Consider the following 23751-nt stretch of genomic DNA (forward strand, 5'->3'; position numbering starts at 1 on the left):
GAAATTTAACATTTTAAATTTCAGAAGAACATGAAACAGATGAAAAACGAGGCAAAATCTATAAGCCATCGTCAAGATTTGCTGATCAGAAAAACCCTCCCAGTCAGTCATCCAATGAGAGACCGCCGTCTCTTCTTGTGATAGAGACCAAAAAGCCGGTAAGTCCCGTGCAGAGAAGTGGCCCTGGGCCGTGCCATGCGGGGGGCCCTGCCTGGTGCTGTCCGTCCTCCGCTGGAAGCAGGACTTCCATCCTTTGTCACTGTTTTGGGAGCAGAGGTTGGGTTTTGATGCCTAATCTTAGACGAGAGTGAGTCAGTGGGCCGTGCAGATTGTTGGGGGGTTCTTCTGCAGAGAGCGTCTCGGGCTCCCAAGCGGTGGCTGTGTTCTGAGGCGATGCTGACCCGAGCTGGTTAAGTCTGAGGTGCACGTGCATGCCGTGTCGGTACCTGGGACCGACGGGCTCCAGCGGTGTGCCCCAGCACCTGCAGTGTGTTGGAATTGATTTGGAATTATTGTCAGAACTGGTGACCCTTTGAGAATTACTAAGAAACTTTTATTTTCTGAGGGTGACGTTTTTATGTGGAAAGGTAGATAGATTCAGGTTTGGTGAAGAGATAGGGCGACATTGGATAATGGCTGATTTCTCTCATGTGACTTGAAGTAGTCCTGAAAGCAATTTTGAAAAATAGTAGCAGCTTCATTGAGATGCAATTCACATGCCATAAAATCCATCCATATAAAATAGGGGATTTTTTTTAGTACCTTGACAGTTGTGCAGCTATCGCGGATGTCCAATTTCAGAACATTTTTTATTATTCCAGAAAGAAATCTCACACCTGTGTTTAGTCATAGCCAGCCCCTGGCAACCACTAGCCTACTCTATGTCTCTCTGGATTGGGCGACTGGGTGTTTTGTGCAGATGGGATCGTGCAGCATGTGCCTTTTGTGTCCGGCTCCTCAGCGTCCTGTCTCCTCAGCGTCCTGTCTCAGGGCTCCTCCGTCTGGTGCCCTGTGTCTGTCCTCATTTCTGTCTGGGGTTGGCTCATCTGTGTGATGTGTGTGCATGTCTGTCCATTTACCACACTGCATGGACGTTTGTGTCCGGCTCCTCAGCGTCCTGTCTCAGGGCTCCTCCGTCTGGTGCCCTGTGTCTGTCCTCATTTCTGTCTGGGGTTGGCTCGTCTGTGTGATGTGTGTGCATGTCTGTCCATTTACCACACTGCATGGACGTTTGTGTCCGGCTCCTCAGCGTCCTGTCTCAGGGCTCCTCCGTCTGGTGCCCTGTGTCTGTCCTCGTTTCTGTCTGGGGTTGGCTCATCTGTGTGATGTGTGTGCATGTCTGTCCATTTACCACACTGCATGGACATTTGTGTCCGGCTCCTCAGCGTCCTGTCTCAGGGCTCCTCCGTCTGGTGCCCTGTGTCTGTCCTCATTTCTGTCTGGGGTTGGCTCATCTGTGTGATGTGTGTGCATGTCTGTCCATTTACCACACTGCATGGACGTTTGTGTCCGGCTCCTCAGCGTCCTGTCTCAGGGCTCCTCCGTCTGGTGCCCTGTGTCTGTCCTCATTTCTGTCTGGGGTTGGCTCATCTGTGTGATGTGTGTGCATGTCTGTCCATTTACCACACTGCATGGACATTTGTGTCCGGCTCCTCAGCGTCCTGTCTCAGGGCTCCTCCGTCTGGTGCCCTGTGTCTGTCCTCGTTTCTGTCTGGGGTTCGCTCGTCTGTGTGATGTGTGTGCATGTCTGTCCATTTACCACACTGCATGGACGTTTGGGCTGTTTGCACTCTGTCCATTATAATAGAATAATGCTGCTGTAAACACTTGCATGTAGCCTGACCAGGCGGTGGTGCAGTGGATAGAGTGTCAGACCTGGATGCAGAGGACCCAGGTTTGAGACCTTGAGGTCATCGGCTTGAGCACGGGCTCATCTGGTTTGAGCAAAGCTCACCAGCTTGGACCCAAAGTTGCTGGCTCGAGTAAGGGGTTACTCAGTCTGCTGAAGGCCCTCGGTCAAGGCACATATGAGAAAGCAATCTGAACTACTGAACAACTAAGGTGTCGCAACAAAGAATTGATGCTTCTCATCTCTCTCTGTTCCTGTCTGTCTGTCCCTGTCTATCCCTCTCTCTGTCTCTGTAAAAAAAAAAAAAGATTTTACGCCTTCTGGAGTCAAGTTTTTTTTATCAGCTGTGTGGCTTGCAGAGAGGTGTTCTCCTGTTCTGTGGGGTTATCTTTGCCCTTTTTTCACTAGTGTCCTTTGAAGCACAAAAGTTTGATGTTCAGTTTATAAATTCTTTTCTTTTGTCACCTGTACTTTTGGCATCATATTTAAGAAATTGTTGCCTAATTCAAGGTCATGAGGATTCACTCCTGTGCTTTTCTCTAAGAATTTATAGTTTTAGCTTCTTTGTTTAGGTATATGAACCATTTGAATGAAGTTTTTTTATACAGGGTGGGCAAAACTAGGTTGACAGTTGTGAGTGTGCAAAACCGAGTTTATTTCTGTGTTACTGTTTACCAGTGTTTATTTGTATGACCACTGTAAAAGGACTTGGCCCACTCCTGTAGCTGCAAACTAGGGTTCCAGCTTCATCCTTTTCCACGAGGAGGTCCAGTTGTCCTGGAACTTGTTAAAAAGACTGTCCCCTCTTTTAAGTAATTTTGGCACTTTCAAAAGGTCCTTCCAAAAGCAGTTTTGGAAGTAATTTTGTACAAGTTCCAAAGGAGCTACCTACCGATTGTTCAGTGGCTCGTCTTCTCAAGGTGGCTGTTTGAAAAGTGCATGCTCTTGGTAGCTGTTCGTTCTGTTATTTACGTGGTGGTTCAGTGACTTTATGTTCATTAATTTTTGTCCCTTGTTCTCTCCAACAGTGTTCAGGGCTCAGTCGTGCAGGCTTTGGGGGCTAATGTTAGTAGCTCCTTTACAACTGCTGGTTGTCATTTTGTTTAGTTGTTTTAAAAATTGTTTAATTCTTAATTTGAGAGAATAGGAAGGGAAACTGATAACAGAAGCATTCATTCTTTTTAATTTAAATCATTAGAATGTAATTGACACTAAAATAAAAATTTTAAATGATTATTGAACCCTTAGTTTTGCTTAATCTTCTTTTGTTTGAAGTATAACTTGTCATATTCTTTATAGCCACTGAAGAAAGGGGAGAAAGAGAAGAAAAAAAGCAATTTGGAGCTCTTCAAAGAAGAATTGAAACAGTAAGTTCCCTGGCACTGAGAACGGCTCTCAGTGTGTGGCCCTGACACACGCGGGTGTGGAGAGCGAGCACACTGGCCTCCCGTGACGATTTCTGGACACGGTGGCGCTCTCTGTGCTGTGTGCTCGGAAGCATGTCAGCGTCCCAGCCAGCATGGAGGCTGCTGGCCTTACGCGGTGCAGTTTAGTTGACTAATGGCCGGAGTCCTGTTTGCAGTGGAAACAGTGTAGTCACTGCAGTGTCAGCTGAGGAATGGTCAGGCTTAGCGGGGAGGAACAGAGTCTCAGTTTTCATGTTGAATTTCTCCCTCACCCTCCACGTGGGCCTTGCCTCTCATTGATTGCACAAGGCACCGGAAATGCTCTCGTGCTTCTTATAGCTGAGGATGGTCATCTTATTTGAAGGTGATGCCTGTTTAAGTTTTATTTTCATTAAGGGTGAGCAAACACATTTGGGCTCATTATTAGTGACTGTAATGTTTCCAACAGAATTCAAGAGGAGCGCGACGAGAGACACAAGACGAAGGGCAGGCTGAGTCGCTTCGAGCCCCCGCAGTCTGACTCGGACGGGCAGCGGCGCTCCAGTAAGTGCCCGTGTTCTCGCTCCCCCACGTGGGCGCCTGGGCCGAGCACTGACCGCTCTCTCCTTCTTTTCAGTGGACGCGCCTTCCAGAAGAAATAGATCATCTGGTGGTAATACCGTGTTTTTGCTTCTTTAATGAATAGAAATTGTGTTGATTTTGTATTATCCAGGTTATAATTTCTCTCTCTTTTTTTAGTTCTGGATGATTATGCACCCGGGTCGCATGACGTGGGAGATCCAAGCACCACAAACTTGTACCTGGGAAACATTAACCCACAGGTGATGACGGGACAGTGGGACGGAGGGCTGCCTGTAGACTGCTGTGCTTAGGGAGAAAACCGCCCCGTCAGTCAGCAGAAAAATTAAGTCAGGAATCTGAAGTCAGTAAATGGGATGGAACTAGAGCGTTTCTGTGGGCTGAATTGTCTTGATAAACTTCTTAAGGGCTTGTCCCTTCTTTCTTTTTTTTTTTTCCTTTTTAAAATTTTTTTATTTAAGTGAGAGGAGGGGAGATAGATTCTCACATGCACCCCGACCTGGCAACACCCAGCAACTCCCATCTGTGGCCAATGCTCTGCCGATCTGGGGCTGATGCTTACAACCAAGCTATTTTTAGCACCTTAGGTGGAGGCTCCTGGGAGCCATCCTCAGGGCCTTGTCCCCTCTTTCTGTAGCTGCACTGTGCGCATTTTGAATTTGCAGTGGTCCACTAGCTGCTAACTTTGTTATTGGTCACGTGGGCATGGCCAGTAGTGGACGACACACTTCTGAGACTCCCTCCTGGTGCCACAGTGTGGTTCCTTACGGGTTTCCTTTCTCCTCTTAACAGCAAAGGAGTATTTGTTTGCCCCACATCAGTGTTGTTTTATGTGGAATGTAGTGGTTGTTGTTATACAGTGTACTCTCTAAAAATTAGATCTGTTTTGGACCTCATTGCGTGTTCACCGTTTCCCCCATTCTTTTTTTTTTTTTTTTTTTTCTTTTCTGAAGCTGGAAATGGGGAAAGACAGACAGGCTCCCGCATACGCCCGACTGGGATCCACTTGGCACGCCCACCAGGGGGCGATGCTCTGCCCCTCCGGGGTGTCGCTCTGCTGCGACCAGAGCCACTCTAGTGCCTGGGGCAGAGGCCAAGGAGCCATCCCCAGAGTCCGGGCCATCTTTGCTCCAATGGAGCCTTGGCTGCGGGAGGGGAAGAGAGACAGAGAGGAAGGAGGGGGGGTGGTGGAGAAGCAAATGGGCGCTTCTCCTATGTGCCTTGGCCGGGAATCGAACCCGGGTCCCCCGCACGCCAGGCCGACGCTCTACCACTGAGCCAACCGGCCAGGGCCCATTTCCCCCATTCTTGATTGCACCTGTAGCTGGGTGCTGGGAAAGGAAGGGTGATCAGATCCTTCCTAAGCTTTCATCGCCAACAAGTACTCCCTCCGAACTCAGATGTGGCGGTCACTGCTGCCTGGACAGCACTGCCGAGTGCCTGTAGAGACTGGCCTTAGGGGCGGGGTCTCAGAGGGCAGAGAGGCCAGGGGAGGTGTGCTTGTGCTCCTCCAGCCTCCAGCCTCTTCACCCTGCCCCCTGGTTGGTGTGAAGCAGTTGTTTCTGGTGTAAAAGTGTGGAATGCCACACGAGGGCGAGTTCTGTTGTGGAATATAGTGCTGGTAGCACTCTCTTATTTGTTTGATTTAAGAGAGAGAGAAACAGTGAAACATTGGTTTGCTGTTCCACTTACTCATGCGTTCACTGGTGAATTCGTACACGTGCCCTGCCTGGGGGTGGAACCTGTGACCTTGGCGTGTTGGGACGACGCTCTAACCAGCTGAGCTGCACGGCCAGGCCCTGGAGGTTTAGTGCTTGAATGGGCAGACGTAGCACTGATCTCTCTCTCTTCATTTTGCAAAAGCTAGTTTGTTTACTGTGACACAGGATGCTTTCTTCCCCCTTTTTTTGGCATACAAAAACCTCTTACACCTTTTCCTAGATGAACGAGGAAATGCTCTGCCAGGAGTTCGGGAGGTTCGGCCCGCTGGCCAGCGTGAAGATCATGTGGCCCCGGACGGACGAGGAGCGGGCGCGAGAGAGAAACTGTGGCTTCGTGGCCTTCATGAACAGAAGAGATGCCGAAAGAGCTTTGAAGAATTTAAATGGTAAGAGAGTTTGTATTGTCCATTGCAGAGTTCAGAGGTGGTTGGTGGTTTTTTGTTTCTTTGGTTCTGGAAAGTATTTGTAAAAACTTTAAAGGAATTTTTTTAAGACTTTATTTATTGATTTTTTTTAGAGATAGGAGGGGAGGGATGGGAAACATCAGCTCATAGTCTTGACCGACCCAGGGTTTCGAACTGGTGACCTCAGCATTCCAGGTCGACGCTTCCTCCACTGCACCATGCTAAGCCAGGTGTATTTATAAAAGCTTTAGAGATAAAGAAATGGACCAGAATTGGAGAGGTTAATAACAAATTCAGCCTGACCGGGCAGTGGCGCAGTGGATAGAGCGTTGGACTGGGACACAGAGGACCCAGGTTCGAGACCCCGAGGTTGCCAGCTTGAGCGCAGGCTCATCTGGTTTGAGCAAAGCTCACCAGCTTGGACCCAAGGTCGCTGGCTCAAGCAAGAAGTTACTCGGTCTGCTGAGCCCGTGGTCTGGGCACATATGAGAAAGCAATCAATGAACAACTAAGGTGTCGCAATGAAAAACTGAGGATTGATGCTTCTCATCTCTCTCCCTTCCTGTCTCTCTGTCCCTGTCTGTCCCTCTCTCTGACTCTCTCTGTCTCTGTAAAAAAACAAAACAAAAATGAATTTAGATCCCAGAAACCTTCCCTGTTGCAAGTTGTTACTGCCCAGGTGACCTTTCTTTCCGGCTGTCTCTCGTAGGAAAGATGATAATGTCATTTGAAATGAAGTTGGGCTGGGGCAAAGCGGTGCCTATCCCCCCACACCCCATCTACATCCCGCCCTCCATGATGGAGCACACGCTGCCCCCGCCCCCGTCAGGACTGCCCTTCAACGCGCAGCCCAGGGAGCGCTTGAAGAACCCCAATGCCCCTATGTTGCCGCCACCTAAAAACAAGGAGGATTTTGAGAAGGTAATTTTAAAAGTGTACATAGGGCCGCATATATTTGTAAATACTAAATCTGTGGTAGTATTTCTTTTCAACAATTTTATAGAAAATGTGTAATTCTGTTTGGCAACTCTGAAATAGATGTGTTCCCTGCCTTAGCCAATGGAAACCCTGTTTGATTGTGGCTCCTGCTCCTTGTTGACCACTTATTATTAAGTCCCTCCCCCGCCCCCATTGGTCCACTGGTGTATCCTGCTTTGCTTAAGTACAGTATCTAATAATCTGGGAAACTGATACTTTGTATTTAGCTAGATGACTTTTCAGTTAGAAAGACCTCCTAAATAGTTAAACTGTTTGGATAGCAGCTAGCTAATAATTTAGTTCTCAAGATCTGAGATATTTGACTATTTGAGGGCATATGTGGTTTTTCTAAAAACATTTGACTACTCTAGTAAGAGCAAAGGGTGAGTATTTTCTTTTTATTAAAATTAAACATAAAACCAACTTAATTTCAAGTTACAAGAATTTGTTGGTTGAATTATGAATTAATTACACTTAAAATGACAGGGCTGGTTTTAAAGGCTTGGGAACAAAGTAGCGAACTGTATTATGGTCAGAAGCAAACAGTTAATTATTGCACAAATTAAAATCTTGATCTGATAATTGTCGGTGTGGCCCCTGTTCCAGTGCGCTGAGGTGCACTCTGGCGGGAGTGGTCTGAGTCTGCATTGGGTGAACGTCTACTGTTCACTGGACACATCCGTTTTGCTTTTATGTAATTGCTTAGTGTATGATTACTTCAAAAGCAGTGATTGCCTGCAAAACTTGTGATTAGATGTGTAGTATTTTCAATGCATATGTATATTTTTGCTTGTTACTTGTTAACAATACTCACATATTCTATGTTTATTATCTGATGTGACTTCATATACAGACTCTGTCGCAAGCCATAGTCAAAGTGGTTATCCCAACAGAAAGGTACATGTTTTTCTTTATTATTACTGATCTAAGTATAGACAATATCCCCTCTGAATTAAAAAAACGTGGTGTTGAGGGAAAGGTGATATCTTGACTGAGCAATGGTTCCTTCCCAGGACTTTTTTGGGGGATATGTGAAATTTAACTAACTTCAGTATATACTGTGCAATTTTATGTTATCATTGGTTTTGTTTTTATTGTTACTGTTGTAGGGAATTTTATAGCTTTACTAGTTAGAATGTGTTTAATAGATTTAATTTGGTGCTATTAGTCTAATCATATTAGATTATTGTGATGGGAAAGGAAGTGTTTTGAATATATCTTAAATTTTAGATAACATTATACCTTGACCCAGTTTTTTTCTTTGTTTCTGAATTGTTTATGTTTAATGTGCCACCTTAGTTTGAGTTTCTTGATTGAAGGCATAGCTTTGCTTTTTTTTTTTTTAATTTGAGATGGAATTTCTATTATTTTCATGAACATTGAACATATTAGAAGCTTTAAAAAACAATAACAAAGGTGTTTGGAATTTTTTTATTTTCCTTCTTTTTTTTTTTTCAACATAATGTTGAAGTCGAGGAATTCATGCCGTAGGTGTGCTCTTGCTCAGTCAAGCTAAGCCTTTTCCCAAACACAGGAACACAACACTGGTTGAATAATAAATGAACACAAAAGAATACCAAATTCTCTTTGACATTGGCCTTGGTGAGCAGCACCAGCTGAGCTGTCTGCGGCAGCGGGACCAGGAAAGCATCATGGGATGGATTGGGAAAGTATACAGTTTTTGACCAGACATTGGTACGATCGACTCCAATAAATGATGTGGTTTTATTATAACTGAGAAAAATATTTTTGGTTTTTTATTTTTTGTTGTTGTTGCCCAGAGTAAGATAATTACCATTTTAAAATGTAATAGCACACTTAAAATATATCACCTTTTTGTATTACACTGTTTCTTCTGGTAGAAAAGTCACCCTTTTAAAAATAGACACACAATGCTTTAGGAAAAAGAGTGTGCTTACAATTATTTAATCATGTTGAACTCAAGTTAGCAACTACTAATTGTCAGATTCTGATTTTAAATAATCATATGCAACATTTTAAAACTTCTTTTGAACTTAAAATTTTGTAAAAAAAAAAATAGATTTTATCAGTTACAAGCCTGTTTAAAACTAGAGTGGGTTTTTTTTCCACTGATAAATCCTTCTCAGGGAACTATTTCTAGCTTTGAAAAAGCATATATCAACTAGTAGTGGCTCAGCTTCTATCTAAATAAAATTTTGAGTACATTTTGCTTAAAAAACCTTGACTTGCCATGAGAATGACTCCTTTGTTTTAAACTTGCTAAACTGTTTTTTCTGTACCCTTCATGCCTAAGTCAAGTTGCTTTTGACTTAATCCCTACCAGTTTCCGAATTTATAGTATTTACCCACCTAGAAATTGATGTTACTTTTTATGATACATGAAATTTCCTTTCACTGTTCTTTGACACATACCAGTGTGAGTTTTGGAACTGAATCGTAACCTCACACTGTGTCCATCCCTTCATTCAAAATAATGTCATTAACTACGGACCTAAAAACATTAATATTTGGAAATCAAGAACTGCAAATTTGCAGAGAAATTACTACTCTGAAAGAAAAATAATTTTTAGATTTAAAATTAAGTAATGCTTTTTGGTTTTGGTTTTTGGTTTAACAGTGCGAAGTTGAGTCAGTAGTTTTAAAAAATGTAGTTTTCCATTTGTAAAGATTTAAACCTTCCTATAATTTTCTTGACCTCTTTTAGGACCCCTTTTAGGAGGCCAAGAAAATTTCATTTTTTTTTACTATGTAGAAATTTTAGTGTCCACTTAAGTAGCTTTGTTTGAAAAATGTGAGAAAATAACTATAATCAGCATAAGTTATTTCTGCTGTTCATGTACTCTGAAGCAGGCATTCTAGAGCCAAAAATGTCTGTCTGATTCTGTAACTATATACTTATTTATATTGTAGCAGTTTTATAAACTTGGTTTGAGCTGGGAATGCTAGAGGTGCAGTTGAGTGTGTGCCTGTACCACGAGCCAACATCCTTTTGCTTTTCACAGTCTCTACTTGCCAGCTCTGCTGGGGACTGGTGAGATGAGAAGGCAGCAGCAGCATGGAATAAGTTGAGCATTTTGCCTGACATCAGGGTCAATGCCTAAAATTCTGTTTGGAGTCCAGTAAGCTGTGATTTTAGGACCCAGTTTCAGAAGTTAAAAATAGTTGCTATGAGCCCAGCCCCGTAAAATAAAAAAAGTATTAAAAAGTTACATGTTTATTTTCGGCTGAACTGCTGGAAAGTGATTGTTATGAGGGATGTGAACGGCATCCCACCATGTCCCTTATTCTGGGATATTTTCAGAAGGGGGCTCCATTCGTGGAGGGCTTTGGCAGTATAATTGCTTCGTTGATCTGTAGCACCGGGCAGAATCAGACACGCTGTGAACAGTGCTCTCGCTGGAAGTGTGGCCCAAAGGGATGTTGCCTCGTCAGAGGTCAGTCGGTAAAAACTCCCGTCTGCCCTGCGTGTGCCGGAACAGCACAGGAGCCGGGGGAGTTTTTACCAATCAGGCCTTAAGTCTGTTCATTGTTGTGCATTTTTATATACGGTAGTCATGTGTATAATATTTCAGTACCACCACAGAAGTGCTTGGCTTAGGGATATTTTCTTTTAAAACTGAGGTAGTGTGTAAGTTTTTAGATGGGTATGATAACATGTAATAAGCTCTAAGTTACTGATATTATGTATTTGCAGCTTTCTAATTAGTTGTGATTCATAAGTTAATTATTGCATTTGGAAAATGCAGTTAAGTGGCATTTAGAGAATTAAGCCTTTATTACTGTGAAGCCGTGTTGTGATTTCCCCCTCCTTTCCCCTCCCCCCCCTCACTGCCCATTCCCCCTGTCCCCGCCCTCCTAATGCGCAAGGCATTAACGTGCTCCAGGTTACGTGTTTGGTATAAAATTCTGTATTAGTCATCAGAGTAATTATTTCTGCACAATGTAGTAACTTAGGTCGAGTGTAGTTGTGTTAGTGGTAGGTCTGAATCCATTTTCTTTAACTGTGTTGTTGTTGTAGGAATTTGCTCGCCCTGATACATCGAATGATAGAGTTTGTTGTACGTGAAGGGCCCATGTTTGAAGCTATGATCATGAACAGAGAGATCAACAATCCCATGTTCAGGTCTGCATGTTTTTGATTGTGCTAAAATACACATGACATAAAATTGACCGTTTTTACCACTTCTATATGACCGGTTCACTGGCATCGAGGGCACTCAGGTTGTTGTGTGGCCTCACAGTTGTCCACCTCCAGGACTTCCCTCGTCTTCCATGGCTGAAACTGTACCACTTAGTGCTGGGGCCTTGTCACTTGCAGTCTCCCACAACTTAGCGACCCCCTGTTCCCGGGCCCCCCATTCCCGGGCCTTGCCACTTGCAGTCTCCTACAACTTAGTGACCCCCCATTCCCGGGCCCCCCGTTCCCGGGCCTTGCCACTTGCAGTCTCCCACAACTTAGCGACCACCCCGTTCCCGGGCCCCCCCCCCGTTCCCGGGCCCCGCCACTTGCAGTCTCCCACAACTTAGCGACCCCCCGTTCCCGGGCCCCCCGTTCCCGGGCCTTGCCACTTGCAGTCTCCCACAACTTAGCGACCCCCCGTTCCCGGGCCCCTTGGTCCCCAGGCCCCGGCAGCCCCATTCAGCTCTGTCTCTGACGGAGATTACTGCGGGTGCTTCCTGTAACTGGAATCATGCAGTGATGGTACTTCCATGACTGCTTTATTTCACTTAGCACCGTGTCATCAAGGGGCGTCTGTGGTTTGGCATTTGTCATTTGTCAACAATCTGTTACTTTTAAGTCTGAAAAATATTTCATTGCATGTGCGTACCACATTTCATTTGTCACCAAGTGTGAATTTTAAAAATACTCTGCTTCATTTTTAGAATGAAAGGTATTTCCAAGAATAAAATTCTGAAAGTATCAGGTTATCTTTGCAGTGGGAGGAGAAGGCAGCTTTAGGAACGGGGCTAGAATGGTCCTTGGTCAGTTCTTCTGAGCTGGATTGAGTTGAGTGATAGCATTGCTTTGAGCATTCTTTAGTGGGAAATCCATTTCCTGTGCTTTTCAGTGAGAGTCTTTCATAAATGCGATTTAGAACAAGTGAGACTCCTAGAAAATTTCTTATTCTTCTGAATAAGTATGATGCCTGAGGTACTCACTTAGTATTCTAAGTAGTTTAAATACAGTGTTTGAAGTGGTATCTTGGGAAAATCTCTTCCTTGTCAGACACAGCACCTGACACGTGGGTGTCAGTGAGGCCCCTGTGCTGCAGTGTTCACGTCAGGGCCCAGGGGTCCCGGGCAGGCGAGGGGACAGCTGGGGCACGCGGGACACGGGGAGGCTTCCGCTTGGCCTTCACATTTGGTTCCGTTTAGAACTAAAGAGGCAAGTGGTGTTTCTCGGTCGTGTACTCAGGATGGTTCTTCACCAGAAAGCGTGATGTGTCCTTTGTTTGCTCGCAGGTTCCTGTTTGAAAACCAGACGCCGGCCCACGTGTACTACAGGTGGAAGCTGTACTCCATCCTGCAGGCAAGTCCCGCCCTCACTGTCCCTTCTGCTGTCCCTCCCGGCCGCACTGTCGGCACGACCCTCACTGTCCCTCCTGCTGTCCCTCCCGGCCGCACTGTCGGCACGACCCTCACTGTCCCTCCTGCTGTCCCTCCTGGCCGCACTGTCGGCACAACCCTCACTGTCCCTTCTGTCCCTCCTGGCTGCACTGTCGGCACAACCCTCACTGTCCCTTCTGCTGTCCCTCCCGGCCGCACTGTCGGCACGACCCTTACTGTCCCTTCTGCTGTCCCTCCCAGCCGCACTGTCGGCACGACCCTCACTGTCCCTCACTGTCCCTCCTGGCCGCACTGTCGGCACGACCCTCACTGTCCCTTCTGCTGTCCCTCCCGGCCGCACTGTCGGCACGACCCTCGCTGTCCCTCCCGGCCGCACTGTCGGCACGACCCTCACTGTCCCTTCTGCTGTCCCTCCCGGCTGCACTGTCGGCACAACCCTCACTGTCCCTCCTGCTGTCCCTCCTGGCTGCACTGTCGGCACGACGGCTGACGTGCTGTGTCTCTTCTAGGGGGACTCGCCAACCAAGTGGCGGACGGAAGATTTCCGTATGTTCAAGAATGGGTCCTTCTGGAGGCCGCCCCCGTTGAATCCATACCTGCATGGGATGTCGGAGGAGCAGGAAACGGAGGCTTTCGTGGAGGAGCCCAGCAAAAAGGGAGCGCTGAAGGAAGAGTAAGCTCTTCCCTTCTGTCCTGTGCTCAGAACAGCTGCTGTAATGGTTGCCTGTCCCCTGCCCCAGCCTGTTTCGTGCTCTGTGGTGGTGCTCAGACAGCGGCCCTCCTTCAGAGTGAGGGACAGGAGGGCTCTCTGGATCAGTGCAGTGGGATGATAGGACTGGGATACTCTCAGATATGCGCTAAAAATGCCCATAAATTTGAATTTATTTAATTTGTATCTAAAAATCACTGGAATCACTTATTAGTTTAAGGCCAGGAAAATTAAGTCATCCTTATCCAAGTTCTTCAGAAAATGGAATATTTGGGGGACTTCTACAACTCAGACTAAACACAGTTTAATCGTCAGTTATTTTACTGGTTGGGCTTTAAAGAGATTAGTTTGTGAGCAGGAACTGTAACGGGTCCGAGTGTTGTGCTGATAAGTATTGATAAGCTCTCGGAACGTGCGTTCAGGCAGAGGGACAAGCTGGAGGAGATCCTGCGGGGGCTCACCCCCCGCAAGAATGACATCGGCGACGCCATGGTCTTCTGCCTCAACAACGCGGAGGCCGCCGAGGAGATCGTGGACTGCATCACCGAGTCCTTGTCCATCCTCAAGACACCGCTGCCCAAGAAGGTACGGCGGGGCCCTTGTCTCTGCAGGTCCTGGTGGGGCGATGCCACGCGTCCTGTGTCCAGTCTCGGAGGTAGTGGTCACTGAGTCGCAAGGAAGCGTTCGCCCTACAGCACCGACTCCAGCACATGCAGTGAGCAGTCTCTCTCCAGGCGTGCTGTTTGCTGATGGGCTGTCTGTCTTTGGTGTTCCAGATTGCCAGGTTGTATCTGGTGTCTGATGTGCTGTACAACTCGTCTGCAAAAGTCGCCAATGCTTCGTATTATAGAAAATTGTAAGTATGATGATGTCAGGTGATAGTCTTGATGTAAACATTTAAGGGTAAGGAGCTCAGAAGAGAGGTTTTGTTAACACCTTTCAGTAATAAGTAATTTGAATTTCTTCATAATCATAGAATTTTCTAAAGTTGGATTGCATTCATTGAACTAAACCACTTTAAGCTAAATTAGCAGTTATTTTTTAAGTTTTTATATCAGTTTCTTGATTAACTTGGTAATAGAACAACTAGGAACAGTTTAAAAAGTAACTTTTTATTGACCATTCAGGCACTTGTGTAATAAGTAAGCTGAAACAATAGCAGTAATTGTAGGCATAAAGAAACGCAGGACAGCAGTCACTCACTACGGGGTGTGCCATTTAGGTCATCACCACGCGTCCCTGGGTAGTGTCCCCAGTCAGCGGGAGGCGTGTTGCTCGCTGGGATGAAAATGTACCTAACTCTTCCTGAGTTCCCAGAGTCCCCATTTGGGGTTTATGAATTAAGGACACTGTTCTCTAGGGACTGACTCCGAATGGACATTTGGAGACCTGGGCTCTAAGCTGAGCTGTGCTGTTAGCTGTTTTTCCTTAGACAAGTCACTTGACTTTTCCGGTTCCATTTTCATAAAACAAAGTGATCAGACTGGGTGGCTCAGTGTCTGGGGGAAGGTTCCTTGCTACTCACAGGGTCTCCTTCAGACTCTTCCGGGCTTTCGCAGGGAAATGCTCAGAACACTAGGAGGTAGAGCAGTTCAGTTACGGTTCTAGGGTTTACCTAGCTCTTGATTGTTAGGAGATTACTTGATTAATTTATTCATACGTTTTTGGGGTTTTGTTTTTTTTTTAAGTCTGGGAGGGGTTTGGCCCATAACATGCTGAAGTAGACGGAGGATTTTAAAACAACTGCTATGATAAAGAATGTATTATTTCAATTTCAGTTTTGAAACAAAGTTATGTCAGATATTTTCAGACCTCAATGCCACCTATCGTACAATTCAAGGCCATTTACAGTCGGAGAACTTCAAGGTATGTTTGCTGCTTTATTCTTTTTGCCTTGTGGTGCATGTGGGGGCTGGGGGTTCGTGAGGCAAGCACAACACGTACCGGCACCTTTCAGGAGTTACTGTTCTGGAATGGACTGCAGCGCTGCCTTCATTATCAAAACCTACTCCCAGTTTTGTTTTGTTTTTTTAAATTTTTCTGAACCTGGAAACGAGGAGGCAGTCAGACAGACTCCCGCATGCGCCAGACCGGGATCCGCCCGGCATGCCCATCAGGGGTGTTGCTCTGCTGCAACCAGAGCCATTCTAGCACCTGAGGCAGAGGCCACAGAGCCATCCTCAGCTCCCGGGCCAACTTGCTGCGGGAGGGGAAGAGAGAGACAGAGAGGAAGGAGAGGGGAAGGGGTGGAGAAGCAGATGGGCGCTTCTCCTGTGTGCCCTGACCGGGAATCGAACCCGGGACTTCTGCACGCCAGGCCGACGCTCTACCACTGAGCCAACCGGCCAGGGCCATACTCCCAAATTTAAAATTTATTATCTAATGTTATTTTGTCAAGCGTTTTAGTTTTAAGTGATTTGTTTAAATATTTGACTGTTAGTCTTCTCTTTTCACAAACCACAAACGATCCTTGTTCTGTAGCATACACACTGATGCACTGCAGAGCGACGTGTCGGTAAAAGACGGTGGTTCTGGAAGGTCACAGTGCAGTTGAAAAATTCCTAGGCTAGTGACGTCGTAACCATCGTCATGTGGTAGTGCAGCACATCCTCATGACTAACAATGCTAGTGTGAACCAGCCTACTGTCAGCATATGAAAGTACGAGATAGTCCGTAATACTTGATAACTATAATAAAGCACCATGTTATTGGTTTATGTGATTATTGTACTTTTACTGTAAAAGTTTGCTGCAAAATGGTCTGTCATCTCACCGACTGCAGCCTCATGAATCTCCTGATTGTCATTTTGCCTTGTGTTTGGCTTAGTCTCCTGTTGTGTACAGGCTTGTGGCCCGGCCAGCAGGCAGCACCGTGCCGCCTCAGTGTGTGGTCGCCAGCTGTCACGTTGAGGCTGTGTGAGTGCTCTGTGACGCCCGCACGGTGATGGAGCTGCTCTGCAGCCTTTCCCAGAATGTGGCCCTGTTGTCACGCGGCCCCTGACTTTTATAATTTGGCTGGGTTAGGAACACACATTGTAGTTACTCAGGTTTACCAAATATATGCATTACTAATTTTTATAACCTTATGCTGTAAACCAAGGTTAAGAAAAGCCGAACAAACTACCTTAAAATTGAATAGATATACTTTTATAGAAAGAAGACTATTTTGTAAGGAAGATTATCAGTGTGGGAAGATGCCCAGTGACCCCACCATTTAGGGGATCCAAATAAACAGCTCCACTTACAAATCCTCTACCTTGAACTCTGACCATAAGTCAGAGTTTATACTGACAGGCTTAGGGGTGGGACAGAAACAAGTGTTAGCCAGAATTACGAAGTGTTTCATTGACCTGGAAAGGAATTTGGGTCAAAACTTGCCTACTCTGATATCCAAGCTTCCTAAGTGTCTGAGATAACTTTTCCGGAGTGTGGCCAATCTCTCGTGGTACAGTGGTACGTGTGGGAAGTTGATCTTGGGTGGTCAAGAGCAAAGAGTTACTGTTTCTTTTTCATTATATTTATTTGGAGTTTTATTTTTTAATTAAAAAGTGACATTGATTTATTTAAGAACATGGCAGTGATGTTATTTTCTTTAAACTTAAAAAGAATGAAATCCAGCAAATTGTGATGTTTGTTCTTGTGAGTTGAAGTTTGAGATATCTTGTTCTAAATCATAATTCATTGTCTTTCCCCTGTTTGTTTAGCAACGGGTAATGACCTGCTTCAGGGCTTGGGAAGATTGGGCGATTTATCCAGAACCATTTTTGATCAAGCTTCAAAATATTTTCTTAGGACTTGTAAATATTATTGAAGAAAAGGAAACGGAGGTAGGTACTCAGTGTCCTTGTCTGATTGTTTTAAAATTTATCTCTGGGGGTGCTGTGGAGGTGGGACACATCCCAGGTGTGACATTTCCTCGTGAGGACACTACTTGACCACCGTGTAGTGGATTTGTTACTGGGTTGCTGGGTTACAGGCATTGAAGTGACGTGTGACAAACTGTCCATTTTGTTTCCTTCTGTGAGAGTTGGTGACTCGTGTTTCATTAGCTGACATGAAGAGGTTTGTAACATATTAGATAAGAGCTGGTAGCCGGAGTGTGGCACGATCTCCCTCGGTCAGACTGAAGGTCCCGCGTGCAGAGGACACGCCACAGTGCTGTGCAGGGGTCGCTCCTCCCCGTCCTGGGGCTTTTCCCCTCCTCAGGGCGCCTCGGTCCATCTCAACCCCGTAACTGACCCGGCTGTGTTTCCAGTCCCACCCTCACGAGCGCCTCCTAACTGGCTCCCGGCCCTGGGGCGTGTCCCTCTTCCCAGAACCTCTCTTGTCTGCCCGATCCTTCAGACCTCAGTGTGCGCGTCACTTCTGTCTCCTCTGCCCCTTGGGGAGACCTGCTGGTGACACACTCTAGCAGCATGCGTGGTGACGGCTTCTAGAGGCAGTTAGTTACACGGGTGTGGTGGTGACGATCTGATTGTCCCGCCCTATTCTAAGCCTGTGACAAGGGACCGGGAGGCCAGCCATGTTTCTGCTCATTGCCTCTCCGGTGCCTCCCCTGGTGCCTGGTGCCAGTGAGCACTTAGTAACCATTTGGTCGATAATGTGGGGCCCACGGCTGCTGCCCTGTCAGGCTGTCTCTGTGCTCCCCGTGGGCCTGGGATGTGGGTGTCCAGCCGGTGGGCTTGCCTCGATGGCACCCTCGTCTTGTGCAGCGTGATGGACATGAGGAAGTTGGAGACAGGATACCAGTGTGTGTGTTTCCACAGGATGTCCCAGATGACCTTGACGGGGCCCCCATTGAGGAGGAGCTCGACGGGGCCCCTCTAGAAGACGTGGATGGGATTCCCATCGACGCTGCTCCCATTGACGACCTCGACGGGGTCCCCATAAAGAGTTTTGATGATGATCTTGATGGAGTGCCTTGTGAGTTTGGGCTTCAGACTGATTAGCTCTGTCTCGCTAATAACTTTGGTCCTAAAACTGTTTAATTTCCACACAAGCAGATATGGATAAAGGTTATAATTTCCACACAAGCAGATATGGATAAAGGTTATAATTTCCACACAAGCAGATATGGATAAAGGTTATAATTTCTGAGTAAGGTGTCATTTGTTAGCTTATCTGTTTTTTATTTCTGCTTTTTCAGAATTCAGATACCCAGTAATACATTTGACTGGGCCAGAAAGGGGTTCCTCTCTGGTCATGCCCCTCTGTTGGGACAGTTAGCCTCATCCAGGAGCATGTCTCTCTATCTCAGCTGTCAGGAAACTAGAGGTGAAATCTTGTGCACAGTCAGGTTCATAATCCCAGGTGTCTGGTTTTATCAGTTGTTTTTATTGTGAGTATTCCTGACACATTCCGTTTCCTGGCTGCCGAACATCAGTTTTGGAAATAGGAATTAAGCTCTTCACTGCATTTGAATCATATTAAAACACTGAGCAGTCTATACAGTCTCTGGTTTAAACAGCAATTAAGTGAAGGTATTAAAGATTCTTTTACTTCTCCATTTGCTTGAAATAATAACAACATCTATGTTCTGTGTTGATTTATACACTATTTAAAAATCGGATTCCACATGCAGAGATTTGGATTAGTTGACACCAGAATTATTAGTCTCTCTGTGACCTTATTTTATTTTACTTTTTAATAATACAGTGCAACAATTTCAACCTTTTCATCTCATGGTACACAGAAGTTAATCTCTAAAATTCTGTGGCACACCCAAGAAATATATTGCTCACAAAAATTAGGGGGTATTTCAAAATGAATATGAAGTAATAAAATATTCCCTAGTCTTTGTGAGCAGTATGTATTTTGCTAATCTGGCCAAAAAAAGAAAAAGTATAATTTTGATTTCATTCACATCGGACAGCTATTGTTGTGTTGGCTGTTGTCACCTTTTTGACACGTGTATGGGGAAAGAGGTCTTGCTAACGACTCGGGTTTGCATGTTTTAAAATCCTTATGCACGCTGGTTGAACGCCCATCAACTCTTGAATGTAGGCCCCTGGAAACCAGGACTGACGGCTTGTCTCTCCTCGACAGTGGACGCCACCGATGACTCCAAGAAGAACGAGCCCATATTCAAGGTCGCGCCCTCCAAGTGGGAGGCTGTGGATGAGTCTGAGCTGGAGGCACAGGGTGAGTAAAGCAAGCGCTGAGCTTCAGGGCGCTTCTCACTGGTGTGTGCATGTGTGTGTGTGTGTGTGTGTGTGTGTACACATGCAGGGAACTGCTCACAGGTGTGTGTGTGTGCAGCATACTCCTCACTAGTGTGTGTGTGTGCACATGCAGGAAACTGCTCACTGGTGTGTGTGTGCAGCATACTCCTCACTGGTGTGTGTGCGTGTGTGTGTGTGTGCGCACATGCAGGAAACTGCTCACTGGTGTGTGTGTGTGCAGGATACTCCTCACTAGTGTGTGTGTGTACACATGCAGGAAACTGCTCACTGGTGTGTGTGTGTGCAGGATACTCCTCACTGGTGTGTACGCGTGTGCATGCAGGATACTCCTCACTGGTGTGTGTGTGTGTGTGTGCACACGCGTGTGCATGCAGGATACTCCTCACTGGTGTGTGTGTGTATGTAAGATGCTCTTCATTGGTGTGTGTGTGCGTGTGCATGTAGGATACTCCTCACTGGTGTGTGTGTGCACACGCGTGTGCAGCATACTCCTCACTGGTGTGTGTGTGCACATGCAGAAAACCGCTCACTGGTGTGTGTGTGTGCAGGATACTCCTCACTGGTGTGTGTGTGTGTGCACACGCGTGTGCATGCAGGATACTCCTCACTGGTGTGTGTGTGTGTATGCAAGATGTTCTTCTTTGGTGTGTGCGTGCATGTGTATGCAGGATACTCCTCACTAGTGTGTGTGTGTGCACACACGTGTGCATGCAGGATACTCCTCACTGGTGTGTGTGTGTGTATGCAAGATGCTCTTCATTGGTGTGTGTGTGCATGTGCATGTAGGATACTCCTCACTGGTGTGTGTGTGTGTGTGTGCGCACACACGTGTGCAGTATAATCCTCACTAGTGTGTGTGTGTGCACATGCGTGTGCATGCAGGATACTCCTCACTGGTGTGTGTGTGTGTGCGCGTGCGTTTTCCTGTCACGTGTTGCATGGCTCGCCCGTGGGATTGTGCTGCCGTATTTCACATCTGGGGGCCGGTGTCTGCGGCTGTTGTCGGGGTTTTCTTAGGTTGTGCGGGTGTCGTGCTGAGACGGCAGTTAGAGAAGTCACTGGGCGCCGCTCGGGCTCAGGTGTCCCGTAGAAAGCGATGGGGCAGCTGCAGCCTCTTGGAAGTGTAGTGGGGGTTGGGCTCAGGGAAGCCCAGCGTTGACCCTCTCATAGCGGGTGACTTCTGCGTTTGCCTTTCCTACTTCCTGGGACGTGCGTCCACGGGCGCGCCATCTGTCACAGCACAGGGATGCGGAACACAGTCCTGTCCCCCCACACACTCAGTGCAGACGGGGAGGGAGGAGCTGGAGCGAGTGTGGAAGGGCCGTGCAGAGGTTAGATCAGCATAGCCGTAGAGAAGCTCGGTCAGACGAGAGCACAGTGTCAGTTCTCAAGCTCGGTTGTCCCGCGCTGCTGCGGGCACGCTGCCTCACCTCTGGATAACGTCTTCTCTCCCCCCACTCAGCTGTGACGACGTCTAAGTGGGAGCTGTTTGACCAGCACGAAGAATCAGAAGAGGAAGAAAATCAAAAGTAAGAGTCTAAGTTTTGAGCCTTCTCAGTCCCTTACTGCACACTCTCCCTCATCCACTCGGGGACTCGGCAGCCCGGGGAAGGGACCTCCCGTGTCAGCGCTGTGGAGGGTCGTTCCACCTGGGGAAGGGACCTCCCGTGTCAGCACTGTGGAGGGGTCGTTCCACCCGGAGAAGGGACCTCCCGTGTCAGCACTGTGGAGGGGTCGTTCCACCCGGAGAAGGGACCTCCCGTGTCAGCACTGTGGAGGGGTCGTTCCACCTGGGGAAGGGACCTCCCGTGTCAGCGCTGTGGAGGGTCGTTCCACCTGGGGAAGGGACCTCCCGTGTCAGCACTGTGGAGGGTCGTTCCACCTGGGGAAGGGACCTCCCGTGTCAGCACTGTGGAGGGGTTGTTCCACCTGGGGAAGGGACCTCCCGTGTCAGCACTGTGGAGGGGTCGTTCCACCCGGAGAAGGGGACCTCCCGTGTCAGCACTGTGGAGGGTCGTTCCACCTGGGGAAGGGACCTCCCGTGTCAGCACTGTGGAGGGTCGTTCCACCCAGAGAAGGGACCTCCCGTGTCAGCACTGTGGAGGGGTCGTTCCACCCGGAGAAGGGACCTCCCGTGTCAGCACTGTGGAGGGGTCGTTCCACCCAGAGAAGGGACCTCCCGTGTCAGCACTGTGGAGGGGTCGTTCCACCCGGAGAAGGGACCTCCCGTGTCAGCGCTGTGGAGGGTCGTTCCACCCAGAGAAGGGGACCTCCCGTGTCAGCACTGTGGAGGGGTCATTCCACCCGGAGAAGGGACCTCCCGTGTCAGCGCTGTGGAGGGGTCGTTCCACCCAGAGAAGGGGACCTCCCGTGTCAGCACTGTGGAGGGGTCATTCCACCCGGAGAAGGGACCTCCCGTGTCAGCACTGTGGAGGGGTCGTTCCACCCGGAGAAGGGACCTCCCGTGTCAGCGCTGTGGAGGGGTCGTTCCACCCGGAGAAGGGACCTCCCGTGTCAGCACTGTGGAGGGGTCGTTCCACCCGGAGGAGGGACCTCCCGTGTCAGCGCTGTGGAGGGTCGTTCCACCCGGAGAAGGGACCTCCCGTGTCAGCACTGTGGAGGGTCGTTCCACCCAGAGAAGGGTACCTCCCGTGTCAGCACTGTGGAGGGGTCATTCCACCCGGAGAAGGGACCTCCCGTGTCAGCGCTGTGGAGGGGTCGTTCCACCCGGAGAAGGGACCTCCCGTGTCAGCGCTGTGGAGGGTCGTTCCACCCGGAGAAGGGACCTCCCGTGTCAGCACTGTGGAGGGTCGTTCCACCCAGAGAAGGGACCTCCCGTGTCAGCGCTGTGGAGGGTCGTTCCACCCAGAGAAGGGACCTCCCGTGTCAGCACTGTGGAGGGGTCGTTCCACCCGGAGAAGGGACCTCCCGTGTCAGTGCTGTGGAGGGGTCGTTCCACCCGGAGAAGGGACCTCCCGTGTCAGCACTGTGGAGGGGTCGTTCCACCCGGAGAAGGGGACCTCCCGTGTCAGCGCTGTGTGGGGTCATTCCAGCTCTCCGCTGTCCCCCGGGAGGCGAGAGCTTGCGGCTCCTGGCCCGCTGTGTCTGGCTTCTCTCCCCCTTTGGGCTTATTTTTCTGTGCCGGGTGTTAGGTTCTAGCCCAGCAGCTACTCAGCAGTTCCCTGTGTTTGTCTTAAATCTCTACTGTGGTGTCACAGAGCGTGGTTATTACAATGCGAACGGGAAGGACCTGCCTCTTTCCTGCTGGACAGTACACGCCACGTTGCGACCACTGTGTGTCATTTAATGTGACAATCTCCAAAGACCCAGCACTAGAGGGAGGACGTTTCCTTTAACCAATGAAGAAATTAGAATTTTGAAGTTTGCTCTTCGGTAATCACCCCAAAGTTGTTCTTGCGATTAACGCCAAATGGAATCAAAGGGATCCCTCCTCCCAAACTCCCCTGCAAGTTTACATTTGTAGTTTTTAGATAGCATCAGACACCTTTTTAAGTCGCAGCGAAGGAAGCTAGTTTCCCCCAGCGGGAGAAGAGGTGGCGTGAGACGCACAGGCAGGCTCCTGCTCTCTGGGCCTCGTGCGCCGTTGCTCTCAGACGCAGGGGGCGCGGAAGGACGGTCCCAGCACGACTGGGCGTTGTCTGCGTGCGGTCAGGGGATGGGTGGTGGCCGCAGGCAGGTTGCTGAGATGTCCAGTCTTTGTGGGGACACAGTCTGACGAGGACAGGTGACAGCACTGGGGCCTTTCTGTAATTGTCGGTGTGAGCGGAGCGTGTCCACATCTTGTGGCATGTTTCCAGAACATGGCTGTGTTCTGCTGATGGAAAAGGCGATTTGAGCCTGTCAGGAGGGTAGGCGCTGGGAACAGTTATGCTTTCACACAGTGGTGTGCTCAACCCTTTTACATCCACAGTCCCGTTACTGACACCTCCTACCCTGCAGAGCCATGCCGTGGTGTGAGCGTGTGCACCTGCACTGTGGCCGTTTGCTTTAGGGAGAGGCATGGGCAGAAGCCCTCGCCGAGCTTCAGTATTATTGCTCAGCTGGTTTTGTTGCTAAAGGTAATGGCTGATTTTTTTTGCGTAAGTTTGGTATCTGTTACTGTTTGGAATGGGAATGCATTTTACTGTGGAGAGTAGAAGACTCATACGTTCATTCATACGTTAAAGCATGGAGCACCGAAAATACAATTTACATTTTCTGACTTTACTAAGAGCTCTAAATAAAGCATAAAAATGATTTTATGAAAGCACACAGCAAGGAGGAAAGATTTTCACATACAGCTTTCTTGTCCTTGAAATTTTTCTCTGTTTCACTACTGCTCACTAGTGGCTGAATCCAAAGTGCCTTTTTACT

General features: G+C 47.9%; 1 protein-coding gene across 7 annotated transcripts in view; it reads left to right on the top strand.

The window, feature by feature from the left end:
- Nucleotides 1-23751, top strand: part of U2SURP (U2 snRNP associated SURP domain containing) — a 51030-nt gene that overhangs the window by 18936 nt on the left and 8343 nt on the right. For 2 of the 7 annotated variants that reach the window (XM_066240693.1, XM_066240695.1), the window contains exons 6-23: nucleotides 25-158; nucleotides 3149-3216; nucleotides 3704-3798; nucleotides 3872-3907; nucleotides 3994-4076; nucleotides 5776-5941; nucleotides 6669-6880; nucleotides 7791-7834; nucleotides 10938-11042; nucleotides 12383-12449; nucleotides 12997-13160; nucleotides 13619-13781; nucleotides 13973-14052; nucleotides 14975-15062; nucleotides 16900-17022; nucleotides 17962-18118; nucleotides 19199-19336; nucleotides 20840-20906. In XM_066240693.1, coding sequence (XP_066096790.1) covers nucleotides 25-158; nucleotides 3149-3216; nucleotides 3704-3798; nucleotides 3872-3907; nucleotides 3994-4076; nucleotides 5776-5941; nucleotides 6669-6880; nucleotides 7791-7834; nucleotides 10938-11042; nucleotides 12383-12449; nucleotides 12997-13160; nucleotides 13619-13781; nucleotides 13973-14052; nucleotides 14975-15062; nucleotides 16900-17022; nucleotides 17962-18118; nucleotides 19199-19336; nucleotides 20840-20906 — 1990 coding nt within the window. Of the gene's footprint in view, nucleotides 1-24; nucleotides 159-3148; nucleotides 3217-3703; nucleotides 3799-3871; nucleotides 3908-3993; nucleotides 4077-5775; nucleotides 5942-6668; nucleotides 6881-7790; nucleotides 7835-10937; nucleotides 11043-12382; nucleotides 12450-12996; nucleotides 13161-13618; nucleotides 13782-13972; nucleotides 14053-14974; nucleotides 15063-16899; nucleotides 17023-17961; nucleotides 18119-19198; nucleotides 19337-20839; nucleotides 20907-23751 lie in introns of those variants that run through there. The other 5 variants (XM_066240696.1, XM_066240697.1, XM_066240694.1 and 2 more) reach the window with 4 other exon arrangements.

The sequence above is a fragment of the Saccopteryx bilineata genome, chromosome 8 (assembly GCF_036850765.1).
Source record: "Saccopteryx bilineata isolate mSacBil1 chromosome 8, mSacBil1_pri_phased_curated, whole genome shotgun sequence".
Lineage (NCBI taxonomy): Eukaryota > Metazoa > Chordata > Mammalia > Chiroptera > Emballonuridae > Saccopteryx > Saccopteryx bilineata.